This window comes from Stegodyphus dumicola, chromosome 7 (genome assembly GCF_044657685.1).
Source record: "Stegodyphus dumicola isolate Sdum_Otavi_A_Nest chromosome 7, ASM4465768v1".
Classification (NCBI taxonomy): Eukaryota; Metazoa; Arthropoda; class Arachnida; order Araneae; family Eresidae; genus Stegodyphus; species Stegodyphus dumicola.
This window is the reverse complement of record NC_140774.1, coordinates 185,641,026-185,664,266: the sequence shown is the minus strand read 5'-3', so window position 1 is coordinate 185,664,266 and position 23,241 is coordinate 185,641,026. Positions and strand designations below refer to the sequence as shown.

Below are 23,241 nucleotides of genomic sequence, written 5' to 3'. Positions count from 1 at the left end.
GATATTTTGCTTTCATTTTAAGTAAAGCCAGGGGGGGGGGACTGGTTTACATTTTTACTTTCGTTTTAAAACGGGGCGGGGAGGGATTTTCTTCATTTTATGAGATGGTTATAACCATCTCATAAAATGAGCTCATAACTCTGTACATTTCATCAATGCTAATTATGTACTTCTGCTGGTTTATGTTTTTATGGAATTTGGATTTACAGTTCTATTTTTGTGTATTGTTTTTATAGGGATTCTGTATATGGATACTCATTTCTATGTACGATTCTATGTATGGATACTCCACTATGGTATAATGCTATTGGTTCTGTTTATGGGTTTTTGTTTACTGTTTTGTGCAGCGATTTTTCCAAGAGGTACCTTTATTGGTCTGTGGATTTTTGTGTAGTGGTTTTTACAGGATTTGGCGTATGGGTGTCTGTATAGGTGTACATGCTTTTGTTTACTGGTTTTTACAAGGCATAGACCTACGGAATATCCATTTTTTTAATGGAAATTTGGCCAATGGATATGCATATAAAGTTCTGATTTTTGGCTATGGGTTTTTACTGGGATTTTGTTTATAGTGCCTACAGTCCTACAGGTTTCTACAGAGATTTGGCCTACTCATATCCTTACAGTCGTACGGGTTTCTGTTTACAGGTTTTTTATGGGTATTTGGCCTACAGGTACCTGTACAGCTGTGCAGGTTTCTTTCTATGGGTTTTTACTGGTATTTGGCCTATTGGTACGCGTACAAGCGTACGGGTTTCTTTTTATGCGTTTTTACGGGTATTTGGCGTACCCGTACAAACGTACGGGTTTCTTTTTATGGGTTTTTGGCCTACCATACGGGTTTCTTTCTATGGGTTTTTACGGGGATTTGGCCTACGGGTACCCGCAGAGCTGTACGGATACCCGTAGGCCAATTCCCCGTAAAAAAATTTTATGGGTTTCTACGGGGCATTTTTAGCAGGGTAGCTTACTCAGTTTTTGTTTACTTATTGGTTCAAAACAGAAGTATTTATTCACTTGTAAAACAATATTCTGGGATAGTTTTTAAACGCTTTTAATGATAAATTAATTAAAAAGAACTCTCATTTAACACTCAACAGACGACTTTTTCCTTCATTCAATACTTAATCGTGTGAAATAAATATTTTCTGTTACTGTACATTCATCAACGTGACTTTCTTTGACATGTTTACGGAGCCTATAACTACTGTGTGCTTTTAGAACAAAAGGAAGTATCGCAAGCATTATTGGTTGCAGATGTTGAAAGCGTGAATCATGCAATGAAGATTTAAGTTTTTCTCACAATGCTGCATTGTTATGACTCGTGTTGCTTACTTATGTTATTTTCATCTGGCATAATGTGATATGTGAATGATTGTGTTTCCATGTTTTATACAATTGTTTCCTAGAATAAACGGCCGTAAAGAAATTAGTCTGGTATAAAATCCAAAACTGCAGTAATCTTTAACAATTTTTAAAAAGTGTTAGAATGGAAATTCTTAAAGCTTTGTATGAGTTGCTGAGTATACAATACATATTTGGTCGGCGGAAATGCCCAGTTATTCTGAATATTCCGAATTTATCGCTATGTTTTATTCTTTTAATTAGTTCACATATGTATAAACAATAATTATTTTTGTTTACTGAAATGGAGTCTTAAAGTTAAAAATAGCCACAAAGATTTTGTTTAAATGTGCAAATCTGAGTAAATTCATTTAAAAACTGTTTAGACTTTAGATCACATGTTAAGTACATTTGTTCAAAGACATTAATAAATAATCATTCGTATGAATGTGAATGTTTCTTAACATCAGGGTCGGATTAAGACTTGCCCTAAGCACTTAAAAGATTTTGGTAACCCCTCACCCCCACACACATAGGTTTACGCCATGGAGGTAGGAAAGGAAGGAGGGGCCAGTCCGCACTAAAAGTGAAGCACTACTTTGAAGCTTGGGTCACCAGATGGGGTGTTCTTTGTTTACATTCAGAAGCTCGCTTGACACGGTTCTGATAGTATTTCGACACACGACAGTTCCATACAAATCGAAAAAGGGACACTTTCGCATGAAAGAAACATTCATAGTGTGATGGATAATAGCAATTTGTATAGTTTAGTGACATTTACGCAAAAATCACATCTTGGTTATTTTTCGATAACTAACCACAGCGCGATTTTGATTATGAATTTGTTTTATAAAATTCTAAGCTGTTGAACTACAAAAATATAGATTTTAAGAAAAATGTTATTCTTAAAGGAATGAAAAATACCTTACGGTACATTTAAAATTGTATACGTCTTTCGATACCCTTGATAGAGTATTCGCTACTTTTATTTTATTTTCCAAACGCCAAAATGTTTTAAATAAAACAAATTTTTTTCACATCCATATATTATTGTTGCATATTATTGCAAAAAGCATGTATCTGCCTTTGACAGAATTCATAAATATTCATTAAGTTATTTATAAATGTATTTGAAATGAAGAATTTATTCACTTATAAACAACTGTGAAAGTACTGTGAAGAAATCTAATGATTAAATGTATCTAATTTATAATGATTATAAATGTTATCTGAATATATAATAACCTTAATATTGAATTGTAAACATAAATTGAAATCCTGTTGACAAATACGTTATAAAACTATTTAAGCAAGAATTGTTCCTATTGGAAAGCAATCTGTTAAAAGGTATTCTAAAGCAAATGCTATGAGATGCGCACTTAAGAAAGTAATAAAGAGTTTTGGAATATGTATTGTTGAAATGAAGGGTAAAAAAAAATCTGATAAGTATAATTAAAAGAATTATTCCCCTTACATTTTATAATAACTCAGTTACAAGTTTTAAATAATACTTAAAATAAATAAATAAATAAATAAATAATAATAAAAAAAACTTATTTTATTCCCTTTCAGAAATTTTAAGAAAAAGTCAAGTACTATTTAAAGTATTTCGCTAATTCCTAATAATTCTCTAATTTAAAATGAATTGAATAGAGCATTAATTATAAATTGACTTTTAATTATTTGAATTGAATAGAGCATTAAATATAAATTTTTCGATTTAAAAGATGCCTCAGAAGCCAAAAAATCATGTCATATTTAAGAAAGTATTTTAGGAAGAAGCTCTATAAATAGGAAAGAAATAATGCATAATTTTAATATTAATAATACAATAAACTTTGATCTTAATTTTTTTTGTACATTAACCGAATAAAATCGAATTACCTTAATTTTTTTTTCTTAATGTAATTAACGAAAACTTGTGAAAATATTTCATTCAAATTAAACCATTCTGAGAAAAGTGTCCTGTGAAAAGTATAGCATTTAATTCCGTTCAGAATGAAATGTTGTTTAAAAATATGTTGTTTTCACATACTTAGGGCTCTGAAGTGTTGTAGAAAAAGAAAATATATACATTTATATGTATATTTACGACGTAATTACAAAATATTTACATCCGAACGCGTCAAATCCCATTGAACTCAATGGTAAATGACCCAATGTTTTGGTCACCACGTAGGGATCGCCGGTGCTTCAGAGGAGGGTACGGGAGAAACTTGTTTAGGGCAACTCCATCTTACTTCCTACCTCCATGGTTTACGCCAGCTTTTTCTTTATTTCTTCTTTGTCTCGGTTTTGGTTTAGTTGCGCCATGGTAAAAATGGCAATGGGACATTTTTTGGTGCCCCCTTTCTTGAACACGTAAGGAATTTTTTGTGCCCCCTTCCTTTGATTTATATTGCTTAATTGCCCTGCTTAACATTATGCGGTATTAAGATATAATAACACGCCGAACAAATATTAATTTAGAAGTCAAACAACAAAAATCCAACATTATTAATCATTATTAATAATGCTTTTCACCCAACATTATTAATTAAGCATTTAAAAAATTCTCATTACAACACACCAAAAGGCACACTCTTGTTTTAGGAGATTATAAAAATTCTGTTGTCATTCTCTTCTTTCCATCAATTAGCTATAAAGTTACACGTATTTTGCAGAAATTTAACTTTCGGGTCGTTTATTCTCCCATCAATAAAATTCCGAGTTCTATACTCAAGGACCCCATTCTGGATATGAATTTCTGGGGTATTTACAGGATTCCTTGCCAGTGTGGCTTAATTTACATTGGCCAAACTAAAAGAGCCTTAAAATTTCGTGTTAAGGAGCATGAGGCATATGTTAGAAAAAAGGAAACACAAAAGTCTTTTGTTGCCCAATATTGTTGGTCGGAAAATCACACTTTCAATTTTTCTCCTGTAAAAATTATTCAAAAAACATCATCTATTGGTGAACTGGATTTTCTAGAGGCATTTCACATTCAAAAAAAAAAAAAAAAAAAAAAAAAACTTTCTGTTAACGATCTGAATTCCGATCCATCTTTGCCTTCAGTCTTTAAAGAAATTATGTTTTAGCTTTGGTTTCTTCAACAGATGGCGCCAGTGGCCTGTCTCCTGTCCAGGCTTTCTTATCTAGTCATTATATCTTATCTCGTTCATTTGCGCTTTTGCAGCTGAGGATGATGGTTCGGTAAAACCATCGAAACTAGTCCTGTGAAAATTTGAAAATATAACGCAGATTTTTGTTGTTTGACTTTATAATATTAATATTATAAGGTATTTTCTCCCTCCTTTCCGCATGCCTTTGTTGGAAGTATACTCGACACATATTCGAGAGGTCCAGGATTCTTCTTTTTTGGAAGGTTGCTTCGAAATGTCCTAACGACTCTACAGCATGAATACAGTTAATTCCCTTCATTAGCTAGATATTGTAATGATGACAACAGTTGCCAATATTAGTTTTAAACGAAGTAGCAGAAGCCAGAATGGAAAGATTTTGAATGACTTTGATCTAGATTTGCCACTTGGCTTTAGCCTTTACAGGATGAGCAATTTTTATTTCATAATCTTATGCGAAAACTACTTTTGGTTTAAAACTTCATTTTGACATCGTAGATTTCATAAAAGAGCTTCTAGAGAATATAATAATGCTGACATTCTAAATGCAGACGAATGTGGGCATCAAATAAAAGATTTAAGTTACTTCGAAACCTTTCTTTTAACGATGGAACGTTACCATTGGTTTAAATACCTGTACTACTACTGCAATCTTTTAAGCTTGCCAGTTTCTAAAACAAACAGCGAATCGCATAGTAATGTTATGCTTTTCGGATACAGTAAAAGCTGTTTAAAAATAAATTTTATTAACATGCTTAAAGAACTCTGAGGTAATTTCCAAAAACTTTTTTTAATGAAATGAATAGTGGAATTACTGCCGAGTTCAATAGAATTATTTGGATTCTTGATGAATGTACTGCATATGCTTTAGTAGTTTGATTGTTCAATAAATATTGAGCTAGAATTTCTAGCTATCTATCTATTGCTAACATTATATCCCTGGTACGACAGGATGTTGTATAATAGAAAATTTGGGTACTGTTCTGTTATCGGATTCAGATATCGCCAAAAGCTGATTGATTATCTGGCGAAAAATTCGAAGAAAGAATAATTGCGAAAATATTTAAAGTATGATAAATAAAATATGGTACGGTTAAGTTGACAAAAAAAAAAAGGGGGGGGGGAATAAATAACAACACATATTCGTAAAACTAAAATTTTTAATGCAAAGTAAATAACTTGCCAAAGAAATAGGGGGGGGAGTGAATCATATATAGGTTTTTCGTGCAGTTTTTTAAGAGTATTTCACTTTTATGCAAGTCCAAATTTTCAAACCCACGGTAAATACAATAATAGTAATAAAAAAAGAAGTAACCGTTACATCTTTAGAATTTATATTTTCATTGCCAATTTTGAAAAGCATTCTTTTTACATTTTAACCCTTTGCGGCACACCTAAAAATTTCCTTCTGTACGCACAGAAAAATTGAATGAAAAAGGATTTATAGGTTAATTTATAGGTTCTTAATTTATAGTAGATGGCAGCTCAACACAAACCAGTGTCATATATTTTAGCCATGTTTAGTTTTTTAAAACCCTCATGTTTCAAAGAAATCTTCCAGATTTTTTTTAGGGTATAAAAGGAATTGTTTGAAAAGAAATTTCTATGTTATTTTTTTGGCTATATGCTAATCTCCTTATTCTATATTAGTTTTAAATTTTTACCTTGCAATCTTGCCTAAAATCAAACAGCGAACCCTAGGTGTGCCCAGACCAGGCTCACCGATCATCTAAAGCAACTGAGAATCTGTATTCTTTGTTTCTCCGCATCCCATCGTCCAGTTCACTGACAGCAATGCTCGTTTCAGCACTTTTTTCGAAGCTCTATTCAATCAGTGTGCCCTTTCTGGGCACACCCACATAATTAAAACGATAAGTGCTATCTTCACAAAATTTTACTTCTGTACTCCTCTAGGCCTAATTAGACTGCATACTTTTTTTTTAATCAATACTCCAACTTTAAAAGGTAGCGTGCCGAAAAGGCTTAAAAAGTAAACATTGGCGACTTCATATGAACCAATCTTTTGGCGAGCTTAGCAAAACATTTAGCGGCGAATCCGGTCCCGATAACAGAACAGTACCAAAGTTTGCAACTTGAAATTTCGTATGCGTCCGAAGAAAATGTGCTGATATGTAATATCTCGTAGCAAAACGTTTACGAAACAATATAATTAGTTGGAAAGAAATAAGTAGTATGACAGTCAGAACTGTTTTTCTCTGGGACCTGTGCATAGAAAATGCCAGAAAGTTAATAATCAGCTTGAGTGTATTTCATGACTCTAAATGTTACAAAAAATGGAAAAAAAAAGTCAGATGTCAAATGGGACAATACCAGTTACTACACTGAATTCTTCGGGAAGTATTCTATCAAAACATCAGGATGAAGAATCGACGATGAGGCATTTAAAACTTTAGCTCTTCAAAAACACTTTCAAAGAATGCTTCAAAGACATTACACATTTATGATTATTTTTCGTGCTGCAAGACGGTGAAGGTAGTCTTTTGTCTAAGCAGGATGTCTTTTATTTATTTATTGAATTCCTTATCAATATTAGCGACAAGAATAGTGGTCTTGTAGTAACAATTGGCGACATCGTTGTCAAATAAATATGTGAATGTTTAATAATAAGAAAATATTTTATATTTATGCAATCACTTTGAATTTTACTTAAAATTTTATTATGAAGATTGATTCTATTGCTGCTGTTGTGACTAATCTTACTTGCTTGATATCAGAACATGCCCACAAAATTCGTTGTCGCGAGGAGGCAACATTGCGCCTGTCGTTGCAATACTCAAAAGCATTACCTAGGACGTGTTTCACTGTTCTTTATTGTATAATGTATTTATTAATTACACTGTAACTTAATAATTTTTTTTAATGTTTTAAAATTTAGTTTCGGAGAAATAAGGTGGTCGCATAAGAGGGCCTTTAAATGGAGTGTGATTTCGTTTTGTCTAAGTTTTCTGAATTGCAGATTCTCTCGGAACACCAGAAACTTTTTCTAAGATCAACGCCAGTTAAAAGCTGAATTTTGCCTGATGTCCAAGTTGGCTTGTTTCCACTAAATCAATTATCACAGTAGGCTAAGTAGTACTGACTACCAATAAGTATTTGGACACCTGTGATAGAAAAGAAAACCAACTTTATTCAAAATCAATAGTTGGTAGAGCCTCCACGAGAGGTAAATTACAGCGTGGACCCTCCGGGGCATACTTTCCATAAGTCTTTGTATGACAGCTAGTGGTATTTTCTTCCACTCGGCTTGGAGAAGGCATAGAAGTTCCTTCACCGATTTTGCACGCGTAGTGCACCCCTGAATTCGGCGATGCAACTCATCCCAGAGGTTCTCGATCTGGGCAGACCAGTCCATTCGATGAACTCCATTGGCACCATACCAAGCCTTGGTTAACGTCGAAACATGACAACTGGCATTGTCCTGAAAGTAACAGGGGTCCAACTCGTAAAACTGCCACAACGTAGGAAGCACATTGTCATCCAAAATAGTGCAGTAGGCATCGAAGTTGAGCTTACCATGAATGGGGACCAAGGGTCCCAGCCCATACCAGGAGAAACACCCCTAGACCATAATTCCACCTCCGCCGAACTTGACTGTTGGCCCAATGCATTCTGGCAGGAGACGTGCTCCAGGTAGACGCCAGACCCAGACCCTGCCATCTTAACGGTAAAGGTGAACCTTGTTTCGTCACTCCAAAGAACCCGTTTCCACTGGTCTACGGTCCGATTTCGATGTGTTTTACCACATTAACCGAGCAGCGCGGTTGGACTCTGTGATCAAAGGCTTATGGGCAGCAGCACGACCATGAAAACCAAGCAGATGTGCTTCCTTACGGATGGTATTCATTGAAACAATACTCCCGGATGCCTGTTGAAACTCCTCGCGGATGAGGGCCATCGGTTGGGTGCGGTTCTTCCGAATTTCTCTGGACAGCACTTGTTGATCTTTATCTCCCAGTTTCGTTGGTCTGCCGACTCGGGGCACATTCCGACAGTCACTGCTCACCTTCCACTTCTTAATCATATAGGCCACTGTCGATTTTGGGTACTTCAGATCGCTAGATATGTCCCTTAAGGATCGGCCACATTTGTGATACCCGATAATTATACCTTTCTCGAAATCAGAGAGCTCCGAACTGCGAGGCATCTTGCATGCGACTAAAGCCGATGCTATTTCCTACACGATATTTACCGGCGGACGTACCGGTCCATGACGTACCTTAGGACCGCAGATATCGTCATTTGCATAGGTGTCCAAATACTTATTGGTAGTCAGTGTATAACTTTTGAGAAAGCTAATTTTATGATCGCCAGTTTCAACGTCAACAGATATAAAAATTGCAGATTTTAAAAACCTAACCAATTTTATTTCAGGGTAGGGGTAAATCTGCTAATCTTTATAAGAGAAGAGTTTAAATTATGTATGGGATGTTCTTCATCCAAAGTTTTTATATTACAAAACTTTATGGAAACTGAAGTTTTTCTCTTATAAAATAAGGAAAATCTTTCAGTTTTTGTATACCAATTTTTATTTTAGTTTCGGCGTATTTAGTGTTTTTTCCTGTAAACTTATGGTAGTGTGAAACAGTGGTGTCCAGTTCGCTGTCCTCAAAGCTTCTTGCATAAGCTGTACAATATGAGGCAGTCCGTTTGTCGGAAAATAAATGAATTTGAAAGTAAGATCTAATTCGATGATACAGCAATTTTAGTGGCTATGGAATGCTTGTGTAAGATAACTTAATGTGCTACTTCAATATCAAAATTAGCTAATAAAATTCAAAGAATTGCAGTAATAAAGAAAATTAAGATCTGATTAAGGTGGGATTGTGACTTCATTTATGTTAGCCGGATAAAATCATATAAAAAGCAAGAAATACGCGGCATTTTTCAGAAGACTTCAAGGTTTTCTTCAGTTTCAGAGAATTGGAATTCTACAAGAAGAACGAAATGCGAAAATGGTACAGCGCTTGATAGAAACTGAAGAAGTTTTAAATTCATGTTTGCCAGAATTTGGCGCATTCGCAAATTTTGGCGACTTCAGAAACACTAACAATAATCCCATATATGTTTGTCGCTATACTGTGACGCCAGTGACTATATATTACCGTCAGTACTGTGACTATATATTAGCCCATATCAAACGTTAATTTCGAACTTTCAAAGGAAATGTATAAAGTTGCAGACAGATACACGAGAGAATTTATTCATGTGCTTGATGGGGCATATAGTACATGAAGTTCCCCTCCCCTCCCTGAGGGTCCGTATTAAGCATGAAAAAGATTATGGTATAAAGCAGTTTCTTAAACTGTGAGTCGTGGGACCTGCAGCAGGGGCCGCCAAAAATTTGAGCAATTTCGATATTTCTTTGACTTATAATACTTTTACAATTACCAAATATTTTTACACAATGTATCTGAAAATAGATAAAGGTAAGGCAATACAGAGACAAAGAGGGAAAAAAAAAAAAAAAAAAAAAAAAACGAAAACGTTTGGAAGCATTCTTTTTTTATAATATGAAAGTTCATTTTATTTGCTTTGCACGGACGCTATCATTCCGTCTGTTACTTATTTAAAATTTTCACATTGTTTTTAATCCAAAGGGATTTGAATCCCGAAGGACTATTAGTTTCGTTTTGTCATTTTGCGTCGGACGGATAAATGTCGGTTCACTTTTCAAACTGTTGCCATAAAATGTTAGAGTCCTGCATTATATTTGAAGAAATTAAATAATGAAAATCTGCGTAAATGTATGTATATTTCTCACACATTGTCATAAAATAACGGTACATAGAGTCATCGAATTTTGAATAACGTAATCCTCCAACGAATATGAGCATGTGGAAGACCCAATTTGAAATTTGTTTTATGATCGATTTCCTATTTTTTAAAACTTTGACGAATTTTTGATTAACAAACTCAAGGATTTCAAAGCGAGCAATGGCAACGTTGTGCAGAAAAAACATTTTTATCTCCAGCGCGTGAGTCTCTGTATCGGAAATTCTAAAGATATGCTCGTTTTAAAACTATTTTGCGATATTGCTGTTGCCCTGGATCTTATGGTTTAAGTGCGAGGAACATGATATTTAATAAAGAAAGGTAACACACAAAATGTTAAAAAACGCCCATTTGGGCGTAATTTAAAATCTGAAACATTTCAGATTTTTTTTTTTTTTTTTTTTTTTTTTTTGGTCTTAAAATTAGTAATTAAAGTTAATGACCTAAAACTGCAATAGCATAGTATTACAGTAATAAGTGAAAAAATGGACAGTTTCATTCACGCGTGTGTCGAATTTGCGCATTACTTATGGGGTCCTACAAAATTTCCGTAAATATTATGGGGTCCTGGGGGTCGAAAAAATCTCAGTGATGAAAAGGGGTCGCGACTGAAAAGGGTTTAAGAAGCCCTGGTATAAAGGATATAGTACGTGCCTATTAGCGTACTTTGGAAGAAGTGGCCAAAGTTTGAGAATGCGCCAAATTCTTCAGTTTCTAACAAACAGCTATAGCATTTTCTTATTTTGTTCTTTTTTGTAGTATTCCGAGCTCTAACAGTTTTTATGTACAAATTGTAATTTTTTTTTTTTTTTTTTTTTTTTTTTTGTCTTAAATTTATTTTAAAAACATGCGCTTGTTGGATTAGCTTCTATTCGATGAAACTGCGGTGAAATTTCTTCAGGAGTTCATCATGCTACTACAAAATCGCTAAAGGGGACAAATGCTTTGAATCTATTCTTACAGTAAACGCCGCAAAATTCTTTTTAGAATAAAATAAATAAAAGTTTTCTTGTAAGCTTAATGATTAATTTTTAAGATTAATTCTTAATGATTAATTAAAACGTAGAATATGTAGTATTTTTCTTATTTGAAAGGTCCAAAAAATGGACCATGATGGTTGCACTAACACAAGTACCAAATATATTGTGGTTAATTGCAAATTAAATATGCAAGCCTTAATTTATTCTGTATTGATGATTGATTTTATGTGTATAAATGTTTTATTTTTTGTGTTATATATATATTTATTAATTTTTTTTTTAAATAGGAGATCGTGTGAATTATGTCAATTTGCCTCATGTTATTGCTATGGTTGGCTTGCCAGCTCGTGGTAAAACCTATATTGCCAAAAAGTTGACTCGTTATTTGAATTGGATTGGTATAACTACAAGAGGTAAAATTTCATATTTTCTAAAAGAATGTTCTTATTCTTCAGAATTGAAGAACAAATAATAGCAATAATAACAATAAATAATAATATAAAATTTTAAAAAAATTGATAGAAGGGGTAAAATTTTCAACTCTCTTGAAGTCCATTTTTTTTTTTTTTTTTTTTTTTTTTTTTTTTGTTTTTTTTTTGTTTTGTTTTTAATCAGGATTTAAAAAGCATTGGATGTTAAAAAAAGAATTAAGGAATTTATTTATAGAAAAAAGTTATCTAGCAAGTATGAATATTTTTTTGAAGCCTTAAAAAGTGTAAATTTTTAGGATGTTGGACTATTTTAGTTTAAAAAAAGAAAAGAAAACTGTTGGCTAGAAAACTAAAAATTAAAAATAGAATTTCAGTTAAGAAGTGATTAGAAAGATAATTTGGATTTATTTATTGTTCCTCATTGCTACTTATGTAATTAGAAATTATTAAAAATGAAACTATTTTGTATATTTTTGTGTATAAAAGTTCTGTTGTGAAGGGAATTTTTGATGGTGTATGCAGAAGGTTTGTTTTTTAAACTATAAACATGTATTCATTCTGAACTTAATATTTGTAAAATGTAAGATATTTTGGTATGCAATATTTGCCTGCACCTTAACTGAAAAGTCACGATATAGCAGTATGTCACCAAAATAGTAATGTGGCAACCTGCGATGTCACCAGAAGGTCTATTTATTAGAAGTCTGTTTGATTGGTGCTTGATACAGAATGTTTTTGCAGTTTTCTGATACTTTTTAAAGTGAAAACTGTACACAGGGAAAACAAAAGTGCAGAAAAGGATTTGTTGACAAAGAAAATGTTTTTTATGGGTGTTTCTTGCTTTTATAAATTTATTGGTTGATTGCTCTAGTATAGAATACTTAGCATGCCACCATTTTTAAAGTCGGGGTTCATAATATAAAAGACCTTAAATTTTTTTGCAAACAATCTTTGGTTATTACACATGCTTAATTTCAGATAAAATTCACTAAATGTCCTTAATTTTACTCATCTGACATTTCTGTCTGTTTTTTAAGACTGGCATTTTGAGCATGAATATAAAATTTGGAGTAATGTTTTTTGGCAATTCATTGGCAAGTATGCACTTGATTTTTTTTTTTAAAATTATTTTTACTCCTAATATAAACGGTGTGATAATTAAGTTTCTGGCCTCAAAGCTGTATCTCGATCGAAACACGTTTACAAAAAATGTTACATCAAAAACGATTTTCTTTTTTATGTTGCTGGGCCCACTAGTGGCCAAGTGCTAAAGTTGCTGGTAGTTCTGATCTGGGTTCAACTCCAGGTGAACGGGCTGGCTGTATGGGCATTTTTGTGGTTTTTCCTTTGTGTAATGTGTATATGAGCCAGTTTTCCTTAGAAAGCATTCTTTCCCCTAGGTAGACAGCCCTCGAGTGCTTTGCCATAGTTAAATAAGCCAAACCCTTTCTGTGGCTAAATTTTGCACTTATCAACATTTTTTTTTTTTTTTTTTTTTTTATTTTAAGATCAATTTCTATTCAGTATTTTTTATTCAGAAATTTGTGAATTTTCTGGTAATTTTTATTTTTTACAGACATAACTGATAAATCTCATTAGAATAATGATAATATATTAAAAATTAAGAAATAACATTAAAATAATATTAAAAAATATTTTTTCCTGTCATATTTGTGGAACTCCCGTCGTAGAATAAACCTAAGTCCAGTAATGTCTAGGGGAACACAGAGCCCACCAGCAGCTGTGTGGTAAAGTCGCTGAACACTGGTAGTTCAGTCCAGGGTTCGAATCCCAGCAAATGGGCACTTTCGTGGTTTTTCCCTAGCATATACAAGCCAGTTTCTCTTAAAAAGTCCTCCATGAAGGCAAGCCATCGAGTGCTTTAACATAAATAAATAAACCATATCAAACCTAGGCAAACATATTAAGGATATGCAAGATGAAAGTATTATATTGAAGAAAAGTTTGTCTTCATGTCGTTACATATAATTTTATTCACTTAACATCCTCCATGACAGTGTCGCATTGTGTATTCTCCTTTGGCTTTGTTCGGTGGCAAGATGCCATATTACATATTTTAAAATGACATTACTTTCCATTTTGGTGACTTAGCAATATTTTGATTTTGAAAAATTAATAAACAAGATAATAAATACTATGAAGCATAATTTCCAAAACACATTGCAGCAAAAGCCCTGTTAATTATTTAAAAATTAATTTTTCTTCTGTTATATTTTTACATGAAGAGTTTTTTCCCTGTGTTCTAAATATTCAAATGTGTGTCAAATTCACCATATATCATTTCATAGTTATTCTCAATTCTCTTATTATTAAAGATACAAAATTAGCAGTTTCTTCTATACATTCTAAATACATGTAGTTTTTAGAATAATGGAAATCTTGAATCCTCTGAGCATTACAGGTGTAAATCAAAATCGTAAAAAACAACCTTATATTTAGCGTAGGTATAATGAAACACTCAATCGATTTCGAGGGCAGCTAAAGGTCCCTCCTCATCAGGAGAAAGAAATACATAGAAAGAAGAAAATAGGAATCACAGAAACACGTGGTGCTTATCAGCACTGCATGTGGTTATAACTAGATTTTTAATCAGAGTTGCACTGGCCGCCTACTTTTACTGAGCCAGGCTGTCTGATCAAGCATAAAGAAATATTAGCGAAGTTAAAATAGGGAGCAAGGGGCAAATGCACATTACGCTCAAAATCTGAACTTCAAATAATGGAAAGCAACCACTGAACGGATTTTTATACCCTCTGGTAGTACCAAGTGCGAGGAGGTAACGCCATCTATCGGCAAAAATAATTGAATTAAGACAGTAGAGTTTTAAAGGCATTAGGAAGGACTGGATTGGACTTCAAATCATTAACTAAACTTTCTAAATCTTTGTGAATGTGAAAAGCCTCAAGAAAATCCAATTCGCCTATGGAAGAAGCCTTTTGGATGATTTTTGCAGACCCAAAATCAAAATTATGGTTAAAAGTCCAGCTATGATACGCTATTGAAGACTTGTTAATTTCCCCTTTTTTGACATAAGATTCATGTTCCTTGATACGAAACTTCAACGCTCTTTTTGTTTGGCCAATATATCTTAAACCACACTGACATGATATACTATAAATTCCTTCTTATGTCATCTTAAATCTTATGTCAAAAAAGGGGAAATTAACAAGTCTTCAATAGCGTATCATAGCTGGACTTTTAACCATAATTTTGATTTTGGGTCTGCAAAAATCATCCAAAAGGCTTCTTCCATAGGCGAATTGGATTTTCTTGAGGCTTTTCACATTCACAAAGATTTAGAAAGTTTAGTTAATGATTTGAAGTCCAATCCAGTCCTTCCTAATGCCTTTAAAATTCTACTGTCTTAATTCAATTATTTTTGCCGATAGATGGCGTTACCTCCTCGCACTTGGTACTACCAGAGGGTATAAAAATCCGTTCAGTGGTTGCTTTCCATTATTTGAAGTTCAGATTTTGAGCGTAATGTGCATTTGCCCCTCGCTCCCTATTTTAACTTCGCTAATATTTCTTTATGCTTGATCAGACAGCCTGGCTCAGTAAAAGTAGGCGGCCAGTGCAACTCTGATTAAAAATCTAGTTATAACCACGTGCAGTGCTGATAAGCACCACGTGTTTCTGTGATTCCTATTTTCTTCTTTCTATGTATTTCTTTCTCCTGATGAGGAGGGACCTTTAGCTGCCCTCGAAATCGATTGAGTGTTTCATTATACCTACGCTAAATATAAGGTTGTTTTTTACGATTTTGTTTGTCACATTAGCGTGTTTCTCTTCTAGTCTATTACAGGTGTAACCCTGAAATATTAAAGTTCCTCAAAATGTCATGAATAAATTATATTTTCTTGTTTAGAATTTAAAAAAAAATTACATTTATAATGCTGAGAGGGTTAATTAAATTTTAAAATTTTAAAATGAAGAGGAAACTTATTGAAGAAGATATTGATTACATGGAGAAAAAGCAAATTGCTTTCTAAATGTACATTGTTGAATCATTAACAAATGATTTATTTATTTAAGGAAATAAACTTAAAAAAATTCTAAAGGGAAGTAAATTTCTATAAATTAGTCAAAATATTTGGAAAATTTTCAAGTTAAAAGATGCATAAATATTTTGTTGTGTGTTATTGCTACAAAACATACGTTTTTGTAGCTTTTAATGTATAAAAATTAAAATCGCTTTATAATCAATGTTATAAATTATATGCATAATTATCTGCTATCTTAAACTAAAAAAGATTATTTTAGATTGTAATTTTAATAGTGCTTTTATAATGAATATTTCTTTTAAATAAAAAATTTGTTTCATAGTGATCATGTAAATTTGTAATGGCTAAAGTTATCTAACTATTGAATTTAATTATTTGTAACTAAGTGCTCATCCTTGGATGTTATCTATACATGTTAAAGTGAGTTATCACCTTTTCTTAATTCTTACCATCGATGTAAGATACAAGACAAAAATGTGAAATTCCTGAGACTTAATACAAAACGAATTATCACCTCTGGTACTAGAACTTCAGAGTACCGGGTTATAGTCTGGTTAATTGGATTATTAACTGGATTACAAGAGTATATTAACTCAGATCCTAATTAGGGATCTGTTTCATTCTTAGAATGGCATTACAAAAGTAAAATTCAGGTGTAGATAATTGTTTTTCCCGTTATATATATTATATTCAATTAATATTTAAACGTTATAATATTAATTTCCATTTGTTAATAGGTTCTGAATTCATGATCTTAAAAGTAATTAATTTTCATGTGCAAAAAAGTGTATGAACCCTGAAAGTAGCTGTTGCCTTTCGTGAATTATCTTGGTGAAAAATTAGACTTAAATGAGTTTGGGATTGCTGTCCAAAGTCATCAACGAGTTCGCTTTATTAGGTGGAGGGGATGTGGAATAAAAAAGTACCGAAATATTTTTCCTCTTAAAAGCTATATATGAAATGTATTCTTAGAACACGGTAGTTATGATACCATATTTCAAATTACATGTATCGATATATATATATATATATATGTGTGTATTATTCATACTTTATATGTGATGTAATATTTACCATTTGTTATATTAACCCCCTGAATGGTATAATTGCCTTCATCTAGTTATGAGAGCTTTTGCCATTTGGCATATATTAGCTTATAATTTAAAATATTTCTCTTTAAATATGTTTTCGTACTTTCTTTAATGATGTGAATATCATTTTAATGAATGAAACTTTATGAAAACAAAAACTAAAATAAGTAATTATACAAATATAACTAATAAATGCTGTATAAATACAGATCTTCATGATCAGACTAAAAAGGGCATGCCATTTAGAGAAGTAAAGAATAAACATTGTTGTGTGCTTATAGAGTCGCAGAGATCTCCTTGAATAATTAAACCACATGAATTTTTATCCAGGTAAATGACAGCTCATGCAGGATCTTGGAAATAAAATAAACATATAATGCACTAAGCATTTTTACATGTATCCTTGAAAGCAATGCCAGAGGTTGTTGGTAATGTTAGAAATGAAGTACAAAACTTGCAGCTTGTGGGTTGTGGAGTGAAAAGCTGAACACTTGAGTGAGTATAGGTATTCACTGAATGAAATTGGGGGAGGGGAGAAGAGCCTAATAATGGAAACAAAGTCCTATCCTTAGCAAATAAAAAATAAATAAAGCGGAAGTGAGGAAAACAGGTGTCGATGTAATGTATCATTCTTCGTCTCTTGACAATACAGTCAATATACCATTCTTAGTCTTTTGACAATACAGTCAATTGAAGGATCATATTTAGTAATTGCAGTGATTTCAGAACAAATGGAGGTGAACATTTTATCAAAGAAGTGCAAAATCAGCTATAAATAATTTGGGGGGGGATTGAGCTACTTAAAATGCTGCTTGACTTGCAAAGAATATCATAGATCACCAAAATCTTCATAGAACAAAATGAAAAGCAGGAATCACTAAGCAGAAACTTAGCAGTGTAAACTCTTAAAAGTAAACTGACTGACTGGTTACCGCTTCTAACCTCTTGTTTATATAGTTATTCAGGAGGGAGAAGCTTCCAGAAAAATCACTTCTAGGGCTTCTGAAACTTCACAGTTTTTGTCAGCAATATCTAATGGAAGAGTTTCTGCACATATCTCAGGTTCTTCATGAGTATACTTATAATTCAAATGCTCTTTGGACCCAAAGGATCAACAAAATAATACACAAAATATACACTTACAAACATAAATGGCCAAAAATTCAAGATTAAATAATATGAACAATAAATAAGCATAAAATAATCATTCAAAGTACACTAAATAAGTAAATACTAAAAGCAATATGCAACAGTATGGAAATACTTAAAACATGAATTAAATATAAATATTTAAAAAAATTTACAAAGCTATAGTGAACAAAAGTTTTTCCATATGTCTATAAGTATGAAAAAAGCATCCTTTTCCTAATTTTATCCTGCCGTTTTGATAATCATTATATCCCTGTTATATTAATTATATTAATGTATATGTTATATTAATTGTATTTATTATATGCAATTATATATGCGCTGATGCACTAGAAACCATTTAGAATATACCTCATCTTTTATGTGAATGTATTGTAATATTGTAGTGGATCATAAGAAAGTATTTTGTTGTAGTTTATTATGATTGATGGACAGAAGTGTTTACAGTATGTTGCCAATTGCTTTAACTTTTTTTTTTTAATGAAATACTGCCAGTAATAGGGAAATAAATTTTGAATTCTCGTAATATTCTTTTTTGATTACTCAAATCTTGTATGATTTATAATTCTCGTAATATTCTTTTTTGATTACTCAAATCTTGTATGATTTATTTATAAGTACTTCAATACATATTTTTATTATACTTTAATCTTTGTATTGATAATTTTTTATTAGTTTTCAATGTTGGGGAATATCGGCGACAGGCAACTGAAGCATATAGAAATCATGAATTTTTTAATCCTGACAACAAAGAAGCAATGGCTATCAGAAAGTAAGTTGATTTCTTAAATACACATAATTTTGTAACTTTTATATTAACATTATTTGTAGCATAATAAATATATTTTTGCTTAACATAGTATGTTTATCTGCATTCTGTAGAAGACATTTAAAAGTTCTTACACTTTTTTTTTCGTAATACAGTCGAAAGTCGTTAATTTGGACACCCATAATCCGGAATGATCTATAATCCGAACCTCAAAGCTACAAACTTTCTGTGCATGCGGCGTGTTGACGCATGTGCATAGGCATTTACGCATGCGCATAATACCTTTACGGCCGCACATATTACGTTTACGCTTGTGTGTTTAATGTATAACGGATGGTATAAGCTAAAATGATCTAATTATCTATTTCAGTTAATGTTGCAGATTGTGTTTTTCCTTAATCTTCGAATTGGATCCAGCTTATTATTTTTTGCAGACTGTTAGAGCAATTTTATAAAAGTAAGCTTGAACTTTCGATTATGTCAAATAGAATTTCCAATGCTGGAGCTGCTAAATGATCTACAAAGCGAAAGTATGTTTCCATGTCCATCAAACAAAAAGTGGAATTGCTGCAAAAAATGGATAAAGCCATATCCTATGTTTCTCTAACCATTCCAAAATCTGTTTATCAATTTCACGCTGCTCTGTGGGGGGAACGTCGCGGCGCACAATGAATTGGAAGTTGATCTGTCAGCACTATCCTTATCTTCAGGGCAGATGTTTTTATTTTATTTGGCTCATAATTCCTTATTAAATGTAGTATTTCATCTCGAAGTACTCCGTCTTTGATATGATTTAAATCAAATTCCTCGTCATTATAATTCGCTTCCGATAGCGAAGAAAGTGACACAGAAGTTATTGAAAACTAAAAAATTTCGATTGACAAATTAGTCGGTATTCTCGACATAGCAATTATATCACTTGAACAGTGGAATTTTGTAACTGAGCAAGAAATTATGTCTATTTATAGAATTAAAGAGAAAGTATTATCACATAAAATGAAGCAACTTAAACAACTTACATTGAAAGAAATGTTTAATAAAGTAAACAAATAAATATTAAGCTTTTTTTTTTTTGTAAATTTTGATACCCTTTAGATCATAATTGCTCTTTATTTCATAAATTACGGTTTCATATTTTTAATTTTATAATTCCTGCATGCCATCTTACCAGATTTAAACTGATGATGTATAATCCAGAAAAATCGATAATCCGGAATGGCCGAAGTCCCGACGAATCCGGATTAACGACTTTTGACTGTAGTGATAAAAGTTCAAAATTTCTAACTTTTTTTCAAATAATAATATTGGGTATTTATGCATGATTAAGAAATTAGAGTGGAAAATATTAAACTGCACTAGTTTTGTTACAGTTTTACATTGCTTCAATATCAGAATTGTCATATTTTCTCAAAGCATTTATACATGTACAAGGTTCTTAAATTAATTAAGTAAAATCTGTTTAGTGTCTTGTTTCTTTAATGCTTGTGTAAATTTTTAATAAAACAGCTAAGTCATTATTTTTAACTATTCTCTTCTAAGTTGCTTCATAACAGTTAAAATAATAATTAAATGGAAATTATTACAAATGCTATTAAATGGAAATACGGTTTTTGGAGGCAAAGGTCAGTTCCTCTCCCCTTTTAATACTTTAAATGCCCCTCCCCCCAAATCTTAAAAAAAAAAAATTTAAAAAAGCCTAAAAAATAAAATAAAACTTAAATCTAATAAAATATTATATTAGTTTAGTAAAAATTTGTTACCAGAATAACAGAAAAAGTTATTTTTTAGCACAGAAAATCCTAATTTTTAATTCAAAAAGAAATAAACTAAAAAAGTCCCAAGTTAATCCTGTTTTACTTAATCCCATTCTTCCTGTTTTCCTTCTAAGGCAACTGTTCCCAAACGTTTTAACTCGGGAAGCCTTTGTGCTGTGGTGATTTATGGCTTGTAGCTTTCAATGCATTTGATGCTTTTGTAGAGGCTTGCTTGTGGCTTCATCTATGGGTTAAATCAAAAGTGCTAAGTGAGAGATTGCATTGGCTTTGGGGACAGAATTTGTGTCCATTTCATAAAAGTGAAATACTTGTCACAAAAGAGCTCTTCGGTGATGATTTCAAGTAATTCAACTCTTTCAAATTTGCGAGCGTCGGATGGCTCCTTGGATCACCATACGCCCTTCCCCAGCCTTTTGCATATGAATAAAGAGGAATGACCTGTTGCCATGTTTTGAGTCCATGTATTAATCTTACATTGATGGGTTATGTTCAATGCACTTTGTCAGTTTTTCCCCATGTGGATGGATGGAAAAGGGGCATGTTCCTGACACATCCGAAAGGGCACTGCTGCGCTAGATGTAAAGCCGTGGTTGATTTATCATCTTCCAGAAAACTGAATGAATTAATTCCTTCTCCAATGTCAGAGCCTGTCATCTGACACCTCATAATAGCTCGGACACTGTGACCTGTGGGAGACTGCACTCATGAATTTCTTATCTTTGTGTGGTCCTGGAGTGATGACAGTATGCCACATTCTATTTGGAATCAATTTCTACAGCAGAGCCCCTTAGACCTACTCTACATTTTACAAGTTAATAGTGTTTAGCAATAGTGTTAGAGGAGAAATAGGGGATAGATAGTAAGGTAATGTGAAGTCAAGAGATATCTATACAACAGCATAATATCTGTGCAGTTAAACTATTTTAAAACTTTGAAATTTAGAATAATAGCTCAGTCGGGTCCATTTCATGGGAGTGAAATATTGAACTTTGTCATTAAAAAAGCTCTTTGGTAATGAATTCAGGTAATTCAACTCTTTCAAGTTATTATTTATTTTAAATTCTGATGAGGATAACATTAGGTGAATGTCTGGTTCTGTATTTTGCTTTTGTACTTGTATATGCAGAGAATCTTGCTTCGCAAATGTATGTGGTTAAGAACGTCAGCAATAATAATTCTGATATCTTGGACAAGGTGTTTTATTAATCTTGTAAATGCAGCCAAATCTCGGGAGACTTTGGTTTTGGAATGCAGTTTTTAGTTTGTTGTGAGATTTCAAGTTTGTTAAGACCATATATTCTTGCTGAATTTAAGTTGGATGATTTCTTATTCACACTGAACACGTTCAAAATCCACTTAAAGTCATCGAGTTTTGAGCTGTTAAAAATAATATTTAAACAAGTCTTTCAAAGTTATGAATATTTCAAGAATATTTTTCTGTATTTTTGTTTTAAGTTGTGCTGTTATTTTTTTTCAGTAAGTTTTTTGTTAGGGAAAGCAATTGATATTTTTCTGTTCCATTCCTTCTGACCCACCAATATGAGTAAACATTTAGGCGTTTGCATCAAAAACTGCACTTTTTTTTTTAAAGAAAGAAAAATTTATGCCAACACTGCATACTGCATTGACAATTCTAAACGTATGCTGCGATTCAGCTTTTACAGTTTTTTTAATTTTGTTAAATTGTATATGGCATAAGTTCGAAGAAAATGACGCTTTACTAATAAAGCTAAAAATACCAAAAAAAAAAAAAAAAAAAAAGTCTTAACAGAAGTGTTAAAAAGCATAAAAAAGTTTTGAGTGGTTGTTAAATCTGAATCCTTTGATATATATATTTTTTTGTTTTGTATTTTGATTCTACTTTTTATTTAAAATTTTTCTAATATCATTAATTTTCATTTATTTAATTTTCCTGTAACAACTGAGGTACAGGAGCATAGATTGAGAACTTTGCTTTAACGGATTATCCTTTTTGGTAGCTTTAGATTTAAATATTTGGACTTCTGCAGCAATTAAAAATTTAAAGTTCGTAAGAGCAAAGATTATGAAAATTGATCAGAGATTATTCTATAATTTTTTTAAGCACCTCCAAAAAGGGGGGGGGACCATATTTTCTCAACAGTTGAATTTTAGACCTATGAATCAGCATTTTTGATTAGAAGTGCTCAAATCCAAACCATTTTTTAACTCTGGTGTTCAGAATATGAATTTTACTCGTAACGTAATAATACGTATTTTTAGTTATTATCAGAGAAAATATTTTTTACTTTTCTTCATTATTTATTTACAACTCTTTGTACTCTTTTCTGACATTTAAACTGAATATTTTTATTTCTTTTCAGCAAATGTGCTTTAGATGCTCTTGAAGACATGTGCAAGTGGCTCGAACAAGATGGAGAAGTAGCTGTAAGTTTCTCTCCTGTTTTGTTATTTTTATGATTATATGTTAAAAATTGTATATTTTTAGCATCTTATTTTTCTCCGTAGTATTCAGATGTGGAATGATGTAGTCTGTAAGGTTACTGAATGCTATAATTTCTTCAGCTATGAAATTTAAAATTCTGGAAATGTTGATGTTTTAATTTCATTACTTGTAATTTTTTTAAACTGCAAAGGTGTTTGATTATATATCATTAACTCCTATGCATCAAAAATACATGGGATCGGAGGAAAGGGGGGACCTCCCCACAAAAATAGAATTGCAAAAAGGCAAAACAGTAATTAACCTCATTGCAATAACTGGAACATCAAAACTGGAAAATGGA

The 23,241-nt window shown here is 32.2% G+C and overlaps 1 protein-coding gene across 6 annotated transcripts in view; it reads left to right on the top strand.

The window, feature by feature from the left end:
- Window positions 1-23,241, top strand: part of LOC118191818 (6-phosphofructo-2-kinase/fructose-2,6-bisphosphatase-like) — a 172,594-nt gene that overhangs the window by 104,321 nt on the left and 45,032 nt on the right. For 5 of the 6 annotated variants that reach the window (XM_085821157.1, XM_085821156.1, XM_085821159.1 and 2 more), the window contains exons 2-4: window positions 11,524-11,649; window positions 18,608-18,704; window positions 22,819-22,882. In XM_085821157.1, coding sequence (XP_085677283.1) covers window positions 11,524-11,649; window positions 18,608-18,704; window positions 22,819-22,882 — 287 coding nt within the window. Of the gene's footprint in view, window positions 1-10,477; window positions 10,578-11,523; window positions 11,650-18,607; window positions 18,705-22,818; window positions 22,883-23,241 lie in introns of those variants that run through there. The other variant, XM_085821160.1, reaches the window with a different exon arrangement.